Source organism: Diorhabda carinulata, chromosome 9, assembly GCF_026250575.1.
Source record: "Diorhabda carinulata isolate Delta chromosome 9, icDioCari1.1, whole genome shotgun sequence".
In the NCBI taxonomy this organism is placed as follows: Eukaryota; Metazoa; Arthropoda; class Insecta; order Coleoptera; family Chrysomelidae; genus Diorhabda; species Diorhabda carinulata.
The window spans coordinates 22,740,958-22,764,764 of NC_079468.1; the positions used below are offsets into that span (position 1 = coordinate 22,740,958).

General features: G+C 32.4%; 1 protein-coding gene across 2 annotated transcripts; it reads right to left on the bottom strand.

Moving 5' to 3' along the window:
* Positions 1-443: 443 nt before the first annotated feature.
* On the bottom strand, positions 444-20,193 carry LOC130897971 (sodium/potassium-transporting ATPase subunit beta-1-like). Of its 2 annotated transcripts, none has more exons than XM_057806969.1 (6): positions 19,700-20,193; positions 8,125-8,382; positions 7,887-8,056; positions 7,739-7,816; positions 6,632-6,824; positions 444-2,824 (listed from the first exon to the last, which is right to left on the bottom strand). In XM_057806969.1, the coding sequence occupies exons 1-6, from the start codon at positions 19,845-19,847 to the stop codon at positions 2,577-2,579; spliced, it is 1,095 nt and encodes a 364-aa protein (XP_057662952.1). In that variant the 5' UTR covers positions 19,848-20,193; the 3' UTR covers positions 444-2,576. The 2 variants fall into 2 exon arrangements, with proteins under 2 accessions (XP_057662952.1, XP_057662953.1); XM_057806970.1 differs by lacking the exon at positions 444-2,824 and adding an exon at positions 3,600-5,257 and having other exon boundaries at positions 19,700-20,118.
* Positions 20,194-23,807: the final 3,614 nt, after the last annotated feature.

The following is a 23,807-nucleotide window of genomic DNA, read 5'->3' on the forward strand; positions in this document are numbered from 1 at the left end:
CGTTTTTAATGTATTACAGAGTACAATTTGTTCATATAAATAGTAAATGTAGAAGAAATATTATCACAAATATTTCAGTAATTGTATCATTGTGGCAACGTAACTTCTAAATCTAGAGGCGCCATCTATATAGTGATATCTTTTGACCTCTAACAAGTCCATATGTATGCCTCATTGGCTCCACATTAGTTTAATGGTTGAAATATGGTTCTATGTGGGCTCTCTTGGACCCAGATCGGGGCCGGTATTCTCAACTCACACCTCTCACAAACGAGCGATCACCAAAGGGAGTGATTAGTAGCACTTTATGAGCTGTGAAATAAAGCAACATGAATTCAGTTAATGCATCCAATTAGCCCAGGTACGTCATATTTTAAAAAGAACCTCAAACATTTCAAATTCATATTCAACTGAGGATAAATCATAAGTAATTTTTTCCCTACTTTCTTTTGAAATTATTTGGGGGGATTTTATGGGTGCATCCATTATTTCCTGTCTATTGTATTTTGTCAATGAATCGACTCACTGATAGTTGGGAAACCTAACCCAACCAAACAATAATTATTATCTACATTAATTATCAGTATAAAAAAACTTCAATGCTGCCAATAACTAAATGAAATCATTTAATTTCAACATTTACGGCCCCACTGCACCAACACTCACAATTGCATTGTTTACCTTCAGTCTCTGAAGACGATAACTTCGGCTTCTTGTAGTTCAAGCTTTCTTCTAGTGGACAAGCTTTTTAATATTCATGAATTCAAGTAGAGTACAAAAGAGACCTTGAAACTTCTGAAAATTCCGTAAACACAGCAGTAAAGGTGAATCTGTAGTTTTCTTTAACCATTCTGTCAAATCATCATCAAAATCATCTGAAATGGCAATTCAGACTTCAATAATGACAGATATGTTTATGTGGCTGTAACACAACGCCGTCTGACGCCTGAATGTCAACAATTGCGGACTGTGTAGTGCGAGAGCTTCGCAGTCGCCTACAGCGTCTGCACGGAGCGATCGGAGGTTGAAAAAAAAAAGACTTCGTAGATATAGTATGAAATTCATTATTTTATCCACAAATAAATATTTAAAAACCATGAGGATGGAGGAAATTATTCATATTCCTTAGGGTCATCACTATATAGGTGGATTCAGAAGTTGCTAAACTGCAGTCCAATAATTATTAATTTCATAAAAAGTACTGCGGTGAATCGAATTTAAATATCCATCAGTAGGTCGAAATTAATTGGTTTAATGTATAAATATACAGAACGTTTCAATTTTATAATGAAATAAATTGAATACTTGATATTTTTTTACACAATCCTCACCGTACATTATGAAATTAATAAATATCGACTGATTTTTCGATAAATTCAGATTCTACTGTAGCAAAAATATGGAATATTTTAGTTATTACACTTAATGCTTGTAAAATAGTGATGTAATAAAATATACGATGATTTGCATTAAGGCACTGATATATTTCATCATGGTAGGACACTTACAAAACAAACATGACAGCTGTGCTTACAAAATTTTTTAATTGATAAGAATATTGGAGAGACTAGATAAATTTATAGGGTATACTCGCAAAGTAAGTTTGAGTTGATTCACTATCACTTATAATATACATCGATAAGTGATTTTCCGAATAAAAGAAAATTTGAAATTAATTAAAAAGTGTACAAGAAACAACGATGAACGTTTCAATGATAAGAAGATAGGATCGACGGTTTAAAGAAATACAGTATTTGGCTAGCAGTGATTCCCAAAGTGGTCCATATCCGCCCCCAGGAAGCTCTACAACTCTAAAACGAGTAATAAGTAATTTTAAAGTGATTTTTGAGAAAAATAGTTTGAGAACTTCTGGGCTAGAACATTTTAATTATTTCCCGTATAGTTTTAACTTCATTCGTACCTACTTTTATTTATTTAGGTACCCAAAGTGAGGGGTAGCGAATGTGGTGAAAGAAAATGCTTAATGCTTGTATGACACCATTATAAACGCTAAAAATCACTACATTTATGTTTTTTTTTTTTTTATTTCAAAATAGATCTTACTTTATGAGTATCTCTTCAATTTTTGATACTTTACGTACTAGTACATCTGAGAGTTAAAGAGACATAGTTACAACAAATGTACGTTATATATTTCACACAAAAAAATATAAATAACGCGACTCACAACATAAAGTAACACTACATCTATAAAAACTATTTCTATAATAACTTAAAAACAACCAGAACAATAACTTGGTACAACCAAAAGAAACTTTGCAGACTTTATCAGTATTTTTTTGAAGGTTTTCATTAAAACGTGAGATTTCAGCGTTTTCGTAGTGGGATTGTGGCGAAATTACACCAAAGTGTACTAATTTTAATATATTTCCGAGCTTTCGAATATATATTCATCATATATAAAGTAAGCGTCGCATTCAAGTTTTTTTCTTTCCTTTGCCGTAAATGGTTAAAAAAAAATAAAATTCAATGTGGGTTTTTAGTTCGTCTAATTAATATATTTTTTCTCATTCTCAAATTTTAATGAAAACCTCTATTCAAATAATGAAATAATTCTAAGAAGGAGCCGTCACGGAAGTAGGCGATGAAGTAAACGCGGTACTATTTTCAATTTTAGTAGTTGTTGTTGGTACAACTGTAGAATTATTTTGTTGTATTGAAGATATAGTCGGTGGTTTGGTTGTTGCTTTATATTCTCCATCAACTTGTATCTCAAATCTCACCGAGCCGGCTCTGTTCAAACCGGTTCTGTATTGAATATTTGCTGCCCATGCTCGACATTCTATTGTAACCACGATGTTAGCTACAGAAAAAAAAACGAATATATATAAATACGTTGAAATATATTAAAAATTTAACTATAATACGAGTTATGACACCGGCAATTTCGAAAAGTCTATTTTGGAATTTTTCTACTTTACAAATTACGTGTTTAAAAGCAATTTTATCTAAGTAATTCTATAATTTAACTGAACTTTCGATCACGATTCCGACCAACCCTTTTTATGTTGCCTTTCCCCTTAAAAAGTGAAGATATAGCCAGACGTCTTAACCGGTTTACACTGGTTCAAACCGAAATATGAAATAGTGATTAATCTTTATATATAATAATATAACCTCACTTTTTATTATTATTACTAATTAAGTGTGGTTATAATGATAGATATGACAAAAGTTAGTTGATTAACGAATATTTACGATTTTTTTATGTATTTGCTAATTTCCTAAATTGTGTTAATGGAATCTTCTATAATTAAATCCAAGTAGGTACATAAATATAATTCTGTTTCGAAGCACGTGGACGAGTTGACCTTAAATTCGTATAAAAGCCATCACAGGAAGTACGTTGTTATATCCCGCACCCTTAGAGACGTCAGAAATGTATTGAAATGGGTGTGAGGGAGGATAAATAATCCATGTCATGGTCGAATTTAATCTAAATGACAAAACATGCGATGGATATTTATATAACTCGACCATGTTTAGATTGAAATTAATTATTGTACATGTTTCAAAAACATTGGAAAGTACGAAATTCATTTTCGAAAAAATAACGCCATTATTTAACATTTTCTTAATAATTATATTTTTCCAAAATGGTACAACGTTGTTAAAATGTAATTTCGTATTGGCGTATTCATTTTTGAGGGTTCATATGGCCACTTTTGAAACCAGACAACAATTTAGTAATCACTAGATGGAACGAAGTACTTTCAGGATAATATTTACGTAACTTTTCTTGGTTTCTTATATTGTTTTTATATTTAATGTTTAATTTTTGTTTTTATGTTATGTTTTTTGTGTGTTGGTATTATTGATTCAATTTTTTGTTGGTACCGTTATTTCTACATCTTCTTCTTCACTAATTTCTTCTCTTTTTTCGATTATTTTCATTGTTGCTTAGTTCTTCTTCACAATGATTTAGTAATTCTTCAAAATACTGTGCAAATCTATTTAATTACCCTTCTTGGTGCTTTCTTTCCCACTTTTTTTTTTAATAGCTTATTCGATTTTCAATAATTTCTTTTCAAAGTAAAAAATTTTCTTTCTGCACATCTCACTTAATTATTTTTCTTTCTATTTTCTTCACTGTTTTCTATAAAAACTTTTTGACTGGTTTTATTTTTTTTCCCCAGAACCAGTTTACATTATTCAACAAAACACTTATTTTATTTCTTCCTCTTGGTTCTCCTTAGTATTCTAACCTAACATCTATCATTACAGTTTCCATTCTCCTTTTGTTTGTCCGTCGAAAGGTCTTAAATTTAGTCCTCCATTCGTTTCTTGGTGATTTACTGTGACCTCCTCTTTCAATTTTTCAACATCGTATTATTACGAAGTCGTCCACTGATATAGACCGTCAAGTCGGTCCTGTTGTATCAAAAGTTTGGCGAATGCGCCGCGTATTTTTTTCCCTAGAACGTCTATTTACATGTTTTTCATACGACAACAATTCATTATCAATGTTTTTATATAGATATTTTTTAAAAAGGTCTTTTTATTGATTTAGAGTAAATTAGAGATTTCTAGCAATCTGGAAAGTGATTATAGTGTATATAAACGAGTCAATAGTAGCCGTAGTAGTTGGTAAATAATTAGAAGTCATAGTTAACACATCGGAATAGTGAAATGTGAACGGTGTATATAAATAAATTAGTGTGTCAAGATTTCGATAATTGTTTAGTAGTAAGTTATAGTGAATAGTTTAGTGTAAAAATAAATTGAGTAAGTAAGATATAATAACTATACTCGTGAGGAAAACATCCTTTCAATCCCAAATCAGTAGCAAAAAAAACTGTACACGAAACTGTATGTTTCCTAGTAAAATCTTAAAGCTAATAGCATTAGCTTCGAAATGATCACTAACCTAACCTAAACACGCTTTTTATACTTGTTTACAGTAGCAACTCACCTTTATTAAAGGTTATCTACCAGACCTACTACTATCAGTTAGCAATCAAAGGTTAACTAGGCCAGAATTGGCGAGAAGTGGCCAGTGCTCTAAACGGTCAATTTGCTGTTTCCAGAGTTTACTACTGGTAACTTTCCGGAAAAAGAAATCGGTCCCTCACTGGTGTTCAAGTCCAACAAGGGCTCAGAGAGACGCGAGGAGCCGCTGGGTAGTCAGAAGAAGACCTGCTTCTGGCCCCAAATTAATCCCAGCTCATTTACCAGCCCTTCTACGATTTGCAAGAAAATTCTCTTCTCAGAGGGTGCTGTGGATGTAGAAGAAGACCTAGAGAAAAATTCACGCATTGTTGCATGGGTTTTAGAATAGATTCCTGGACGGTTTGGGTGAGAATTTCAATGGAAGCAAAAACCGAGTCAAACTTATTCGGTCCATGGAAAAGCGATTGGAAGTTTTTATTAGAACCAGGGGAGGTAATACTGAATATTGATGGATAAATAAATAATAACTGGGAATGGATCGTTATTTTATTTATTTTTTCTTATAAAAGAAATTGAGACGAAAAACGATTAAAAGATGCTATAAAGTTGATAGAAATTTCCTACAGATATTTATAATCTTGTTTGGAAATAATCGATGGCTAGCCGGGTAACTCGACAAATATTGGTTTTGTCGAAGGTTACTAAAAATAGAGTTCTTCGTTAATAAAACAGTTCCAATTATACGGGGTCAATGGAAAAGTGGTGCAATATTGAAACGAAATAAAAATCATCATAAAACGCGTTTAATTATCAAAAAACGTAGCAAATTTTGGTTAAGTTGAAAAGCTGTAATCGTGGTTATAATAAGATTAACACCATGGTAGAAGCAACGTGGAAAAAGAGTACTAAAGGGGGAAATGGGGATCCAGAGCAACAACTTTTTGATGATTCAGAGCAGTGTTTGGTTATGCTTACACGTAAAAATCAGATTTTTCGCGCCGATATGTGACAATTGATGAAATATGGATCCATCACTTCAATCCGGAATCAAAACGATCAACATTTGAGTGGGCTGCAGCCTGTGAACCACGTTCGAAGCGTCCAAAGGCACGACAGTCAGCAGGGAAGGTTATGGCTTCAGTATTTTGAGACGTGCATGGAATATTGTTCATCAAGCATCTCCAAAAGGGAGAGTTGTTGGATCGTTTGAATGCAAAAATAAAGGAAAAACGTCGAAGAAAACACCACTGTTTCACCAAGACAATGCATCGATGGCAACGATGGTTGAATCGAACTAATTACGCTCCCTCATCCACCGTATAGTCCAGTTATGGCTCCCAGTGACTACTGATCTCAAAAAATGCTCACAAATAAGAAATTCAACTCAAATTAAGAAGCAATTGCTGGAGCTGAAACGTATTTTGAGGCAAAAGACAAATCTTTCCACAAACTTGAATGAATAAAATCGATTTTTGGCAAAAAAAAATGTGTTTTTGTCTAGTTATTCCCATTGAGTGATGTGATGGGTGTGTAAGTCATGCAAATTATGGTAAATACTATGTATTTTTTTAAGGTATAATATTGCTTCCAAAGGAATATGTTTATTTGTGTGTAAATTATGTCAATGGTGAATTTTCAAGTTGTTGTAACTGAAATTTATATACAAAAGGAACAAAAACCAAACCGAAAAAATGATTATTATGAAATAATTGTGACTCACGTGTCAAGTCAAGTATTTCAACTGCGACTATTGGACTCAAATAATTTTTGATGTTTTTATACGGATAATAGTAACTGGCGAAACCCGGTGGATGGTATCTGAAACCCTTGATATTTTCTTTATCGATATCGTCGATACCATTACAAGTCACCCAGACCATACGATCGGTTTCTGATTTACCTGCAGCTTTCAGCTATAAAAATAAAAAAAAAATTGAGTTACTTGGATCTTAGTATGTTTATTTTCTAAAATAAGTCTATTTTGGAGAGTGTTAACCTTATTATACAGAGAGTCCCGCATATAATTCCTCAAACAATACGAAGATACTACCAGAAGTACCTGCTCTGACCTAGAGATGGCGGTAGTTGTTGTATTAGAAAGTACACAATCTATACAACATATGTTACAAGTTTGAAGACACCACGTTGTTTAGTATTTAATTAGCTCAACCAATATAAAAACTGAACTAGATTCACTTTGGATGAGATTGCTCCTTCGTTGTTAACAGTAAAATATTGAGTAGAAGTGTTTAAACGAGACTGTACGATCTGCGAAGACCAGCAGCACAATGGTCGACCAAACGAGGTGACAACTCGAGAAATAATGAAGAAAATCCACAAAGCTGTACTGGATGTGCGAGTGTGCGATCTAGCAGACATAGTAGACATTCCAAAAAGTGCGATACATCGAAATTTGGATATGAGAAAGCTGTGCACAAGTTGGGTGCCGCGCTTGCTCACAACGGAACAAAAACAGCGTCGTGAAGACGTTTCCATCGAGTGTTTGGCAGACGTTTTATAACCATGGATGAAACTTGGGTCCATCACTTCACACCCGGGGTAAAAGAACAATCAAAACAATGAAAAGAAAAGGAAGAACCGGCTCCAAAGAAGACAAAGCCCGTTCCATGTGCAGACAAGGTCATGGTGTTGGTTTTTTGAGAAGCGCGTGAGATAATTTTCATTGACTATCGTTTTAACCTACTTGTTTTAAAATCTAATTTAAAATCAAGACGATTTATCAAAAAAACATAAAGTAAAGAAGTGAAAAATTAAAGAAAAATGTATATATTGTGTTTTTTTTTTTCATTGAAATGCTTCTACTTACATTGTCCAAATGATCTGACAACTCTTTGGGCATACCAGGTTGTGTGGATGTGTAGTAAACGGGAGTCCAGTCGATAATCTAAAATTTTTTTTTTTCAAAATAACTAAATAAATTATTAAAAACAAATCCAAATCCGCTTCCGACTTACTCGATTCAATTTTAGAAACATGCAAGGTGAAAACGAGTTATACCCATAGTTGTTTTCAAGCGTACAGTTTCCAAAAGTGCTAGAAGTCGTTCGACAAACTTCATCTTCTCCGGGTCCTTTTTCAAAATTGCAGGAAACAAAGTTTTGACCTGATTGGTTGGCGTTGTAAGCTTAAAAAATTAAAAAATTGTTTTGAAATAATAGAAAATTTAAAATAAATCTTTATTTTTGCACTTACGTTGTAAAAATGTATTAACTAAATCCACCCACTTGTCAATGGTGGTGCCATTGGTGATATTGTACCATATTAGAGATCCTTCTTCGGTTTTATCAGATATTGGTCTAAATCCCAAACCAGGATTTTCTCCTATGAGACTTTCACCCAATTTCCATCTAGGTTGTCTATCATCTAAAGTGGCAAAAAGACCTTGCATACATACTGCAAATAATGCTGCTAATACGATGTAAAAAATCGAGTAGAAAATTAATAGTTGACCTGAAACAAAATTGATAAAACTAGTACTTGACTAAGTTAAAATTTAAAATAAAATTCATGCAAAAAACTTGCATCATATTGTTACGAATTCGTCCTCTGGTATAAACCGTGAAGCCGGTACCGGTACCAAAATATTATCGCACGTTTCTTTGCAACCTGCCAGCAAATCAGAGATTCCGATAATTCGAAGGTTCCAGAAAGTGTAGTAGTACACAAAGCGAAAGTCTAGCAGTCAACTATTTGATATCACAGTGAATACATCGGGACAATGACAAGGGAACTAAACGTTTTATTTAAATAAATTAGATGTTAATTGTGCATACAAATATTAGTGAATAGTGCACCGTGCGTACAAATTAATTCCACCCGTTTTGCGATTACAAACAAATTTACAAACATATTTACTAAACACGTATTTTATAATTGCATATTTCATATTACGAAGATATAATTGAAATTATCCCAGTGTTTAACAAGCAAAATGTTTGTCTTCGTCTTCCAAATGGAATACAAACAGACGGAAATCACAGAGCGACATGTCCTGGCTGTAGGTAGGACGGTCAAGCCGCTCCAACTTGAACTTGACGAGTTTGACTTTGTAAAAATGCGGACGACAGACTGTTTACCTCTGATGGACCTGTCTGGGTTACGGAGGGTCTCACTACTATAACTCACTATAAAATATCTCGGAATGTGTAGATCACCGATTTATTTTTATAGTCGGTGTTCCAAATACCAATGCTTTCTTCCAACCTATGGAGTAGCGTAACCACTTCAGCAAATCTTTGAACAAATCCTCAATAGTGAATAATTCGTACTTAGTATTGGCCTTGTGGCCCCAAATGAACAACTTCATTTGATTATTTGGAAAAAAGTTATAAACAATTATACGTAAATGAAGTTGTTATCTTTTTTTTCATAATCTATATAAAAAAAAACGAACTAATTGAAAAAAAATTATAACTAAAATGTTTTTACAATTAAATTTCTCTTAAAATTGACCTTTTCTTACAAATAACTGTTTGTACCTTTTTTATTAATTTATCATTAAAGTTATATGAACAAAAACATTCTTAAAATCACTTATTGCAATCGAGTTTACAATATTGAAAGTTAACTTTGAAAAATTTAAAATTTTCACCATTAAAAAAATGGTATCTTACTAAAATTGACTGTTAAAGAGAATAGGGTGTGAGGTGAACCAAATCCGCCGTAAAAACAAAGATTTTAAAAAAATTCATCGAAATCGGTTGATTTTTCGATTTTTATAGAACCAAAAAACGAGGGGACCGCGAAAGTATAAAATTACCGAGTGCGGTCCTGTTACAAACTCGCCTTTTACGTTTTCAACCCTAATCACGTGCATTATGCGTGAATATGTTTTGGTTTACTATTTTTCTTCGATAAATAGTTTCAATAATTAATTTAATTGTCATATATTAGTGTTAGATTACGAAAACATAAAAAGTATATGAATGAAGTAAACATTCAATAAGTAAAATTGATTCAAAAGTTTTTACCCTCATTCCAACACTGTATATATATAATATGTTAATGCTATTATGAAGTATATTTAGAAGTTACCTTGAACGAACAGTAAGTTAATTATATTTCTTAATACTGTCGAAAAAAAAAAATCCTGTCGATGTTTACTCGACAATTAAGGAATATTTTTGAAATAAAGGTAATTGTAATCATTATAGTTTGATAGTCCCATTATATGAATATGAAATGAGAGATAAAAACTTCTCGTATTCAAAAATCTCGATTTCTGATTACCGATTTGTTCTAAAATATTTTCCCTGCTGCTTTAACACTATTTAACTTAATTATAAATAGTAAATGTCACTTTTGAAGCTGTCATTTTTTGACATTTGACAAGTAGAAACTACGCCATTAACGAAAATGGAACGATACACGCTTCAACAACGCATTGAAATTATTAAAATTTACTATAAAAATGGAGAAAATTTGACAGAGACGGTTCGTAAAACTAAAACATTTTTGAGTCGACGTGAAGCACCTTCTCGGACCGCAATATAGAAATTGGTGGAAAAATTTGAGCTGTTGGGACAAGTTAGTGATGAGAAGAATAAAGCCCGTGCACTTCGTTGAAGAACAACTGAGAATATTGCTGCTGTAGCCCAAAGTGTTGAAGAAAACCCAGGTTTGTCCATTCCTCGTCGTTCTTTGGAATTAGCCATTCCACAAACGTCATTACACCGTAGTTTGCATAAAGACTTGGGTCTTAACGCCTATAAAGTTCAGTTAAGACAAGAACTCAAGCCGGCCGATCATCAACAACGTCGTGTCTTTGCTGATTGGGTCCTTGAAATGCATGAAAATGATCCGGAATTTCATCGAAAAATCATCTTAACTGATGAGGCCCATTTCCACCTTGGTGGTTACATCAATAAACAAAATTGTCGAATTTGGGGCTCGGAAATATCAAGAGTTATTGTTGAAAATCCTCTCCATCCTCAAGGCGTGACTGTTTGGTGCGGTTTATGGTCTGGCGGTGTCATTGGACCTTACTTTTTCGAAAATGAGGCTAGAGCAACAGTTACGGTGAATGGATTGCGCTATCGAGAGATGATTAATGATTTTTTATGGCCGGAAATGGATGGTATTGATTTGGACAACGTTTACTTTCAACAAGACGGCGCTACGTGCCACACAAGCAACGAAACAATCTCGATCTTTTACGGGAAAAATTTCCGGGCCGTGTTATCTCAATTGGCCACCGAGAACTTGTGATTTAACACCTTGCGACATTTTCCTTTGGGACCACGTGAAAGATAATGTCTACGCCAACAGTCCAGCATTGATTCAAGATCTCAAAGATGGAATTCGTGAGGCTATCGAGGACATAGGGCAGCCGCTTTGCAATTTGGTTACGGAAAATTTCACGAAAAGGATATTGTCCTGTAAGCGCAGTCGTGGCGGCCATTTGGCTGATGTTGTGTTCCATTATTAACGGCATACCTTCCTCTTTATAATGAAATAAACATCCGATCATTTATCTCAAAAAATGGCATTTTTCTTTTAATATCAAAATAACACCTCTTATTGGAAAACCCGCTATTACAGCTTGTGTCTTAATCATTTTTTTTATATATACCGAAGCTTTTTTGAGATAAAAGGTTAGCGACTGTCAAATTTCCGGTTTTTCCAGGTTGGTTTTCACATTTTCTCGGTTGAAAATTCGTGTTTTCACTACACAACCAAGTTGTTGCTGCAATTTGTTATTAATAGTCTTCGAGGGTTTTTTATTTTGTGTTTCCAGATTAAGTATATTTGTTTTTGATTTTTTGTGTTCTTGAGTAGGCATTCCTCATAGAGAGAATCATAGTTTTTGAAATATCTACATTTACATATCTTACACGTGATTATTTTTTTAAAATTTTTAACCAAAATTTCCTTACTGCTATCGCATTATCGTAAGAAATTATTATTAGAAGCTTTTAAACGTTTTTTAAATTATTATTTTCGATAATTTCGATCAACAAATCATCTATTAGATCACTTCTGGAATAGTTTTTCATTTCACTAAGATCTGATCGTGATGAACTCCTCATATATTTCAATTTAACTCGTGGTGAGAAGTTTTAAAAAAAATTTTGTAAATTATTAAGTTCTACAAACAATAAATGAATAAAATACTGTTAATTTTTCTAAAATATACTGTTTAATAGTCTACATATAACTGATTATACTTCATTTCTTGTAAAAAAAAGTTTAATTTTGAATTACTAGAAATTGTGGTTCAATACGAAATCTACAGCGACGTGGTCTGTGTGACGTCGTCACTAAAAATAAAATTATTCTGAAAACGTGTTTATATTTTTGTGTTCACTGGCGTAATGAACATTTCATATATCCCCCCAATCTCAAAGGATGTTCTCTATTTTTAACTCACTCAAATCAAAAGTATTCCAAAATATTATCGGAGTGGGTTTAATATGTATTATGCGAATTATACACGGTACGGTTGAAAATATGAAGAATTTTTATAACTATGATTCCGAAAGGTCCAACTTTGTCTTTAGATTTATCGATCGACCTTGATTTTCTACCTAATAGACAATAAATTATAATTGGAAAAAGAAACGCACACTTTTACATTAAGGGGATCAGAAACTAATCTAGTTATTGAGCATATTTGTCATTTGTCAGCTTATTATGCACTTCAAAGTCCTTTTAATGTTATCGTTACTTTTTTATGTATAAATAATTAGATATTAGACTTTTTTACCAAATTTAGTAGTAACACAAAAACTACGACTACAAACATTTGCGATATTTAGACGAAGATGGTCCAAGAAGTACCTGGTCTGACCTAGAGATGGTGGTAGTTGCCGTATTAGAAAGTACACAATCTATACAACATTTGTTTCAAGTTTGAAGACCCCACGTTGTTTAGTACTCAATTGGCAGCCATTAATAATGAAGGTTTTCGGTTTAAACATGGGTGAGACTATTCATTCTTTCTTAACAGTAGATTATTTGGTGACAAAGTTTAAACGAGACCTTTAGGACCAGCATCGCAGTGGTCGACCAATTAAGATAACGAATCCTGACATTTTTAAGAAAATCCACTGGATTATCATCGACTGAAAGCTAGCAGGTACAGTAGACATTTCAAAAAGTGTGGTACGTCGCATATTAACTGAAAATATGGACATGAAGAAGATGGGTGCCGCGTTTGCTCACCAATGGAACAAAAACAGCTTCGTGAAGATGTTTGGAAAGGTTTCACAGAAATGAAGCTGAATTTTTCGCCGTTTCATGGCCATGGATGAAACGTGGCTCCATCGCTTCACACTCAAAACCAAAGAACAATCAAAACAATGGAAAGAAAAGGGAGAAATGGCTTCAAAGAAGGCAAAAACCGTTCCGTTTGCAGGCAAGATCATGGCGTCGTTTTTTGGGATACACGTGGGATATCATGCCAACTTATTGTAACGTTTGAGCAAAGAAATCAAGATCCGTTATTGCAATGGCCAAAATTATCGAATTGAAGTTTGAATTGCACCGTAATCGCAAGATTTGGATAATTTCTGTTCTCAGACTTGAGAAAATAGCTCGGTGGTCAAAGATTTTTCAACAACGAATTTATTGAACACCCTCAGGAACAGTGTATGGACCAAAAAGGAGATTATGTTTAAAAATAAATATATTTTTTTCGAAATAATCAATTTTCTTTTTTTTTATGGAAGTTACGATCCATTTACGTGGTGTCCATGGATCGTAGGCTTTAGCCAGACGATTTGAAAAGTGCGTGGAAATTAAGGGAAAATATATTGATGAATAATCACAGTTTTTTGATTTTTGATCTTTCTATGTCATGCTAAGAACTTATTGACCGCATTACGTATATAAAGTCTGTTTTATTTGAGGAAATAAAATTTAATGCGGTTAACTGTTTTTAAATTATCGTGGTATACGGCGGAAATTGTTATCATCACTAAATTCTGCTTCCGTACTGACTATTGTACATGTTTCATAACAACCGATGCGTCGTATACTGATAATTTAGATTTTGAAGATAGAAATTTAGAGGAAAAATTTTGAAAAATATTTATTATACTCCAAAGGCAACATCCGGATTATATCTCAATTTATATACGTGAAAGCTAAGGCAACGATAACCAAAACAAAATTTGATTTTATGGACACCATAAAAGAAATGGTATGTTGGGAAACCATTGAACTATTGTTGGTTATTATTTGGAACCGGAGTCCATTTTATAGTTCATAGTAGCGTTGTAGACGACCAAGGGGCCGTTGAGAACATAGGCATTCAGATAGTCGACGTACCCCACTTGAAGTTACCAAAGGCCGGTGTCTTTTTAAAAGCCGATCTGGCGCTTTGGTTTGAACACTTTGGATCCGATAATGTGTGCCAAAAATCGATTTAATTCATCAATGTAATCTCCTTCAGAAGCAATACAATCATTCCAACGCTTCTCTAACTGTTTGAGATCAGCGAATAGCCAGTAGTCACTGGCGGTTAGATCCGGAAGATGGATGAGGAAGCAATTCGTGCAATTTAACCATCGGTGCCATCAACTTGTGAATCAGTGCATTATCTTTGTGAAACAATAGTTTTTTCTTCTATATATGAGGCCGGTGTAACCTTTTCAGCTGACTGTAGTGTCTTTGAGCGTTTCAGACGCGATTCGCCGGCTGCAGTTCAATCAGATGATGATCGTTTTGATTCCGGAGTGAAGTGATGGTTCCATGTTACATATCGATGCAAAAATCTGATTTATTACGTATAAACATGGCCAAACACTGTTCTGAATCATCAACACTCATCGACTGTGAGTAAACGCGGTACCCACTTTGATAAAAGCTTTCTCATGATCAGACGTCCATGCATAATTGTAAACACACACGCACAAAGCTGCTTAGTTATTGCAAATCCATAATTTTAAAGCTAGCAGTGGTTGGTTGGAACATTTCAAGAAACGACATGATCCGGTCTTCAAAAAAGTTGCGGCGAAAGTCAATGCCAAAAAATTATCATTTAAAAATGTTTTTGAAACGTCCAACGATTCTGGTTTGTACCAGATACAGATAGTGAGTAAAAACCTCTATAAGTCAATTATTTAATATTTGTCTTGTTCTTTATTCTATCGAGGTTCTACTGTATGTCATTTTCCGAAGTCTACACATCAGGGAAGAGCATTAAAACAAAGAGGAAAGTGGTCAAAACCGGACCCCTGTTTTGTTTTTGAATTGAAAAAAATAGAAAATAATAACGAATTATATTTTAAAATCATCTAATATTTACTTTGTAATGTTAAGTATTCATTCAACTTTTACTTTAAAAAAATCTAATTAGGACAAAAATAAATTGTTTTATTAAACCTTAGACCTTCTTAACTGTTGCCACATATCTAATATTTACAAATAAATAGGGAATTTAAGCTTGTTTTATAAGATTTGGGAAACTACAAGACCCAAAATGATAAAATAAAAAATTGGATTCTAAACAAATGTGTCGATTGATATTGTAAATATCGTGAAAATAAAGCTTATCATTTTTAATATTGAATATGTAACTAACGATAAGGAAACAGATAATTATTAATTATGTTTACGTTACACGGTCGGTTGGTACTACTGTTACCTGTTTTATGTACTGGTTAAATTAAGAATAGAATTATAGAAGAAATAAATGAAGAAGCTCGACGATAAAAGCAAATAGTGAATATGCCTATCAGGGATACCACGTCTTGTAGATGGCTTCACTTCAGCCGCCATCTTGAAAAACACGTTTTATTAAATATCTCCCGAACCGCGAATCGTACGACAAAAATTGTAAAAATCATTATTGTAGATAATAATATTTGCCATCTTTTTTATTTGAAACTTTTTTTTGTATAACGCATAGATTTTTAATTATAGCGCTCCAAACTTTTTTCAATATAGTTTTTGCTAAATATTTAGTTACAACGTATTGTAATTTTTATTTTTAATATTATTATTATTATTAATTATCGTTATGCTTGTATTAAACTAATTTATATTGTAATATTAACAATAATTGATGATTTTTAATAGAAAAATATAAAGGTTGGTATTCAATTTGAATTTTTTATTTTTTTAAATTTAACGTGAATCTGAGTTTTTCGAAAAATCGATCCTAAACTACGAATGCTACGGGAAAAATTCTCCAATGAAATTTATACAAAATTTTATGCTCTACAAATCGGTTACCACCATTTTTAATTTATCATTGACCATTAACTGAATATTTAGCAAAAACTATATTGAAAAAACTTTGGAGCGCTATAATTAAAAACCTATGCGTTATACAAAAAAAAGTTTCAAATAAAAAAGATGGCAAATATTATTATCTACGATAATGATCTCTACAATTTTTGTCGTACGATGCGCGGTTCGTGAAATATTTAATAAAACGTGTTTTTCAAGATGGCGGCCGAAGTGAAGCCCCCCCCATGACGCCCATTTGGATTTACATTCAGGGGACACAAGTTAAATACTTGATCTACAACTTTAATCTTAACTTGAATAACTCTAATTCTGAGATTTAAAAAAAAATAACAATTTCGATCAACAAAAGCATCAAGTGTGGACCAGAAAATATTAGAATTCACTGCTTTATACCCACGAGGTGATAAAAATGACCGACACATCATTTGTTTATAATAATTGAAAGATAAACAACACATATAGTTTGTTTGGATATTTGTCATGTGATTCTCACAAATTTTAAATCTATATTTGTAGAAGAAATGCTGACAATCATGATTGTTTAAATATTAAACCATAATATCGGTTTTCATAAGCGAAAATTCTTACGCCCTCAATTTAAACATGTCGTAAGTTCAATTCTATAAAGAGAATTTTCTTTTAATCAGTTTATTGACGACGCAGTTTTTTTAATAAACTAGCTGACCCGGCAGATTTCGTACTGCCTCAATCGATAAATAAACTCTATTAAATAAACTTAAAACAAACAAAATGAATCCTTTTTTTTATTAAAAACACAGTTTTCCCGAAATACTGGCTATTTATAAGGTTTCAATTCGATATTGACAGACACACACAGTTATAATACAGTCTGTTAATCAATTTAAATCTTCCTGGTAAACAAAATATGTTTTCGCGCGAAACAGGCAAACTCCAAGTTGATTCCGCAAACTTCCAACGATTAGCCTTGCGATTTATTTATAGTTATCGCAAAAGCCAGACGTACCGGAAATTGTAAACGTTTAAAATCGAATGACATATGGAATCATCAGTATACGCGGGATCAAGACCTTGATTGTTGCCTCAATTACGATATTCATCACCTTTTTCACAGCCAGTCTTCTTCCATCGTACAGCAATAGATGAAACATGGAAACATCACTTCACTTGCAGCCGGTGAACTTCGTCCAAAGGTACAACAATCAGCTAGGAAGGTTATGGCTTTGGGATAGCGAATACTACATAAACTTGATGGATGAATGTACAAGAAAAAAAATCTATTTAACCAAGACTGTGAAGAATCATAAATCTACCTATTTAACGTCTAGTTGCTGTTGTATTCGTTAAGATATATTGTAAACCGACCGTTCCCTGACGGGAAGCAACGTCGTAGTTAAGCGATTCCGTGTGTACCTTCATTTTTGTATTGATGTGGCTCTTAACGACATAAATATAATTAAATATAGCCTTTTTATACAATAGTGAATTAAATTATTTAACTAACTTGTAAAAATGAACTTTCAAACATAACTGGCGGCATTTGGACAAACTTTTTTGCAAAATATCTTCACGCCTTGATTTTTGGTTTAAGAACAAAAAATTGTAGCGCCATCTATTAGTGAAATTTTAAAGTTTGATTTGAAAAATTATTAAGTCAATATATGAGCTAGTTTTGAGTCAAACACTTTTGAATAGATACAAGTTAGAGTTTTTCGAAACCTTGCGAAGATAGAGAACTGAAGGAAAAATCGATTAAATCGATATTTCTAATCGGAAATAACAGGAAATAATAAACATTTAACTACCTGATAGTTGATATGTATTTAAATATTTATCACCAATGTAACCTTTAATTGACACCTACATTATTTCATCCTGTTGATAAACGAAATGTACTTTTTAACAATCGGTAGTTTGGAAAAGTTATCATGCACTTTCCTTCTCATCATTCTAGCTCTTGGTTGACACCCCAAATATTTCGTAGTCGATCTTTACTCGGGAGATTTATCTCTGGCTATATTTATGTGTCTATCGTCTGTCATTATATTTTTTCTTGCGCTCGTTCTCAAACTAGTAAAGTTTTTACCCAGAATTGTTGTTATTTCTGTTGTCTCCACAAGAGTTCTTTAATTTTTGATGTATAAGTCATGTTTTAAAAATTATTTTCTTTGGTTTTCGTCTTAGATGTTGCAATGTCTTGTTGTGCACTGGTCTGATATATATTGATGAAATTTCTCACTCTACTCGAGATGACAGCTCCAAACTTAGCACGAAAAAAGTATAAATGGTAGTGAACCAAGCGATTTATACAATCTAAATACTCACAAATGAGTTCTTAGCTCGAAGTTCTTCCGTGGTATGATTTTCTTCAAAATTAAATTCGCTTAGCACCTTTCTACGTCTTAGGTATTAAAATCCTTCACCTCCTTCATTCATAGTCTTCATTAAGTTCATCTTTAGTTTAAATTTAATGTGAAACGACATTTTTTGAATCTACAATAGGCAGAAACTTGACAACCCCGTTGAAATCCTTCCCTACAGTAAATGTTTGGTCTTGCAGATCATGCTTCAATTCTTCAGCTTGATTTGAACCAAAAACAGTTTGTTTTCTTAAATTTCGAGTCGAATATTTTCGTTTTCGTAGACATTCAAATTGTTTAAACGCCGAATTAATCATCCAAAATTTTTTAAATCCAACGTAAATTTAATATCTAAAAGATATTAATTTGAAATTTCAAAAACTCGGATTGTTATTGTTACAAAAATTTGGGACTAATTTCAATTACGATTCTCTGATATTTGACTATCGTCGATGTTTTTAGACCAGGTTCATTTTTTGGCAATTAATTGACTACGAATTTGGACTATTCTTTTACATTTTTGTTCATTGTGAACTTCTAGTTTTATGAAACTGTAAATTACTTGATTTTATTGAATTTTTCTGATGTGTTAATTTGGAAAATGATGCATAAAAGGCAACACATTCGTACCACAAAAATCCTGATGCAAACGCTCTCAAAACTGTCCAGATGATTATGAAGGAAACGAAGTTTTGTGCTCAAATTTCACTTTATATTTTTCAAAAACTATCCAAGTCTTTAGTTTCAATTCAGTCATAGAATTTCTAAATTAAGTATCTTGTCTAATTGGGGCCATCAAAAATATCGGCTTCAATCTTTTTTTTTTTAGTGAACTGAGAAAATATTTGGCAAATGTTAGAAAAGCAGTTTCCACCTTTATCTAGTCACTTATCAAATTGTTGCATGATGATCAGTTTTATATGATAATTTTGTCACGAGCTAATTAATAAATTCTGGACTATAATTTCTTTCCAGACTCCATAGATTTCAAGTTTCGTCTTGTCCAATGCTCTAACCCCGTATACTTTCTATCGACTTGGAAAAGGACCTGAATTATTTTTAAAAAGTTTTATTCACCTTTTTTTTTTTGTAAATCCCAGAAGAAACCAAAATATTAAGTTAGGTTAATTTACGACCACACTGTATAATAATATAAAACTTAAATAAATGATTCGAAAAGTGTTTTCACATTTTTTCAAATTTGTAAAAATATTTTCATTGCAACAACTCACCCCAACTTTTTGGCGTTCTTCCCAGGAACTGATTAGTCGATTTATCGTAAATAGCTTTTCGAAAAGCTTCCCATTTAGTCCTGTTTTCCGGTTGATAAAATTGAAACTCAACGACACCGTTATCCGGTTCTTTTTTACTAATCGCCATGATGCGAAAATTAAAAAAAAAACACAAACAACACTAACTGTGATAATTTCGAAAAAGAAAAAACAGAATGATTTGAAGGGGTTCCAACGGCAACCGGTTATCGATTCCAAGTATCGGCCAACAATGTATATAACGCTTCGACTGTGCCTCGATTTCGCCTTTCAGTTAAGACAGTTCATCTCATACTAAATTCATGTGCAGGAAAGGTACGAAAAAAAGTCAGGTTATAACACTGATCGTCTCGCACATTCGAGAATGTATGCATAGTGATTCAGCCGACGATTTGATAGCTACAGGTTTCGAGTTTTTTCGACTACCAATCGGGTCCAACACGTTTTCGGAACACAAACGTTTTTAAATTAAAATTATATACAGGGTAGAGCGAGATGTTGAAATTTTTAACCAGCACTGATATGAATCAGCACAATAAGTTTTGGAAAATGGAAAATAACGTACGTTCTAACAGTTTTAGTCTAGTCAAATCGAACAAAATTATAGTCTTTTAAATATTATTACCGATTAATTTAACAGTTTTAACTGAAGTATGAGTTATAGCGAGTTTTGACAAAAAAAAAATTCCGAATGTAATTTTTCTGTTGATAGGTGGTGGTTATTAACCCCCAATATATACAAAGTTAAATCTACGCAAAAGAAAAGGTTAATGTAAATCAAAATTACGTTCATAATAATGTTAAACATCAAAAAGGTAGTTATTGTACACTTAGGAATTTATGTTAACATAAATTTCACGCAATATAATTAAACAAATCGCGAATTGTTTACTATAAGTCTCAGATAGGGATCATGAAACAAAATATGGTATTCCTAGATTTTATAAAAAAAATTCGGAAGTGAGTGGATGACGTGAATATAATGCTGTAACATAAGAAAATTTTCTCATACCACCTCTAACTCTATTTGGTTATTTTTATGTTTGTTTTTAGTTTTTACAAGCTTTTGTATACACAATTTTTTGACAATAAAGCATTTTTCTCTCTCCCTCTATCTCTATATCTCTCTCCATCCAAGATTATAAATTTTTAATGGACGATTACGTATTTCCATGTAATGTGTTTGTAGGGACAATCTACAGATAGCGTTTTTTAATCGATTTTTTAATAAATAGACTTCGTAAATGACGTGAGAAATCAACTTTATAATCTTTTTCCTAATAGGTGGATTAGTCGGGGATCTAAAGTTAGGTTAGGTTAGGAGACGTCCATTTGCATGGCCACCACGTTCTCCTGAATTAAATACGACGGATTCATTTTCTTTGGAATATCTTAAAATCCTGGTATTTGCATTACTGGTAAACACAAGGAACGAAATGATCGATAGGATCCATTGTGAATTTTTTTTTGTAGGCTAACCAATAAATTTTTTCTACATTTCAATTTTTTTTTTACGCAAGTAACACGATGTTCGACAATATGCAATTGAAAATACTTGATTGGGTTTTAATACTTTTTGTGAGTATTTTCAATAAAAAATTACAATTTATGATAATTTTCTTCAGAATGTCTCTTTGTATCGAACGGTTTCCTTGGCGTGTACAACGATCTAAAATTCTACATATTTCCTAAATCATAAATTTCAAAGTAAAACAAAGAATTAAAAAATCGATTGAAAAATTCATTCTCTGTAAAAGTGACGGATATTAACCATTGGGCACGAGCCGCCCCTGGCTTTCAGATAATAGTATGAAAGTTCGCATATAACCAAATCAAGTCCCGAGCACCCGGTATATTAATGTTTTTAGTGAATATAAAAAGTGAAATACTATAGTTATAACGTTATTTCAAATTTTGCAACGAAATAATATGATACATATTTCAATAATTAACACTCTAAATTAAAAGGCATTGAATTAACCAAATTATTAAATGAATAATAGTGTTGCGCCATCTAGTAGACGGTAGAAAGTTGTTTTCACAATCATATATGATAAAACGAAATCTTCTTTATCGACTATCTAAAAGTTTTCTACTGATACATCTTCGAAATAATGTATATATTTTTTAATAGATGGACTTAGTTGTAATATGAAATACTCTTAATTGGCATGTAAAATTACAATACAAAATAATTATTTGAAACATATTCATTTCGTAAAGCTCCTGGGATTCTATTTCTTACAATTACAGTGTTTGGAAAGCTCCATATTTGGCAAATATTCTAAATTATTTGTCGTACAGAAATAATATTCTTGTATTAATGTCTTGTATGTATGTAAAGCTAAGCAGTGTTGCCAGTATGTGACGAGATTGACCAATATTTTTCGGTTTTTATTTGAATTAAAAATTAACGAAGATTTTAAGTTTGGCATCGCACTTAAGGAAGCCTCGGAAGGTTTCTGTGCGAGTACCTACTTCGCCCACGCCTAGCTACGCCACTGTCCACAGTAGTTGACCGTCATGGAGTATCAGTGCAGTTATTTCCCCCCCAAAATCAACTGATAAAGTCAATACTTTGAATATAAATTACAGTCTCGTTATTTTCAAAATTTAACAATGTCTTTCATCGGTGCTAGTGTTGTATTGCTAGATTATGAATTCACTCACAAACAACGAGGCGAAATTAAGAAAGGAACGTAATAAAAACAAAATAAAATCTTAGAATACTAACATGTAGTTGTATCGATTATTTATTTTATACATTTTTCTTCGACGTTCTTAAACGAACGACGTGAATTAATCCTTTAAATGGTTGCAACTACTTATCATTTAAAATTTTTTTGTCCCGGCGACAATAAAAAGTTAAACTGAACTAAAAGCAGGTTCCTATAAATCTTGGGCGTGGTCGAGCTCGTCAATTACGAAAAAATTAACACTTTAATCGTAAATTAGCTTGAACTTGTTCAACGGTACACTGCCCGCCGTGGTTTTTTTATTTCTATAATGGTAAAGTAAATTGAAAGAAATTATGGACATGATTGAGAAGAAATTAATAATTTAGGGAATGTACATTACTATAAATCTATATTCTGGTAAGTTTTACTATACAGGGCAGACTCGATAATCCGAATTCTTCAGTAGTCCGAACAAGCATTTTCAAATACATTGGATACACTCTAATCAGAATTTCATAGTACTCGATAATCCGAACCTGTACTTTTAGGCCTATTTCCTATAGAAATTATGATTAGATGTTCAGGGATTCCCCCAATTATTCTTTTGTTTATATCTGGGACTTACATTAAACAGGTGTGCAGCATTTTCACTGCTTTTGTAAGCTTTTGAGCAAGGATATTTACATACATTGCTGGGATGTTTGTAATGCCATTTTAGGTGATATAAGTGGGGTTTTATTTTAATATTTGTTTAAAAAAAAAAGAAAAAAAGTGTAATTATTGAAAGACTTAACAAGGGAGAAAACGGAAAAGTGTTGGGCGAAGAGTATGGGATTGGAAGATCTACAATCTGTGACATAAAACAGAAAAAGTGATTTTAGTGCTTTTATTTGTACAACTGGTTCCTAAAAATACGATCTAAAAATGAATTTTATTCTTTTGAGCAGTCTAAACACGTTATCAATTTGACGTGAAGACTTTTGACATATTTTTTGCAAATTTAAATCAATTTTGTGTCAGATTGACAAGAATAATCATTGATATAACAATCTATAGCTACTGAATCAACATTTCATTATAAAATATAATACTAAGATATTAGAGGCCCTAAAATACACTGCCCAAAGATATGAAAATTACAAATTACTTTGTTACTTATTACTTATTCGTTATTACTGTTTTTTTTGCGTTTCATAATAAAGACTTTGATAAAAAACAACTGCTTTGGCAATCCGAATCGACTCGGTTTTTATTAGTTCGGATTATCGAGTCTGCACAGTAGAAAAAAGCAAAAATTTTAATAATTACTCAATGCAGCTTCATAATTGAGCTCAATATTTTCAACCAGGAATGAATAGTTAATATACATAAGCAACTTTTAAATGAAAACG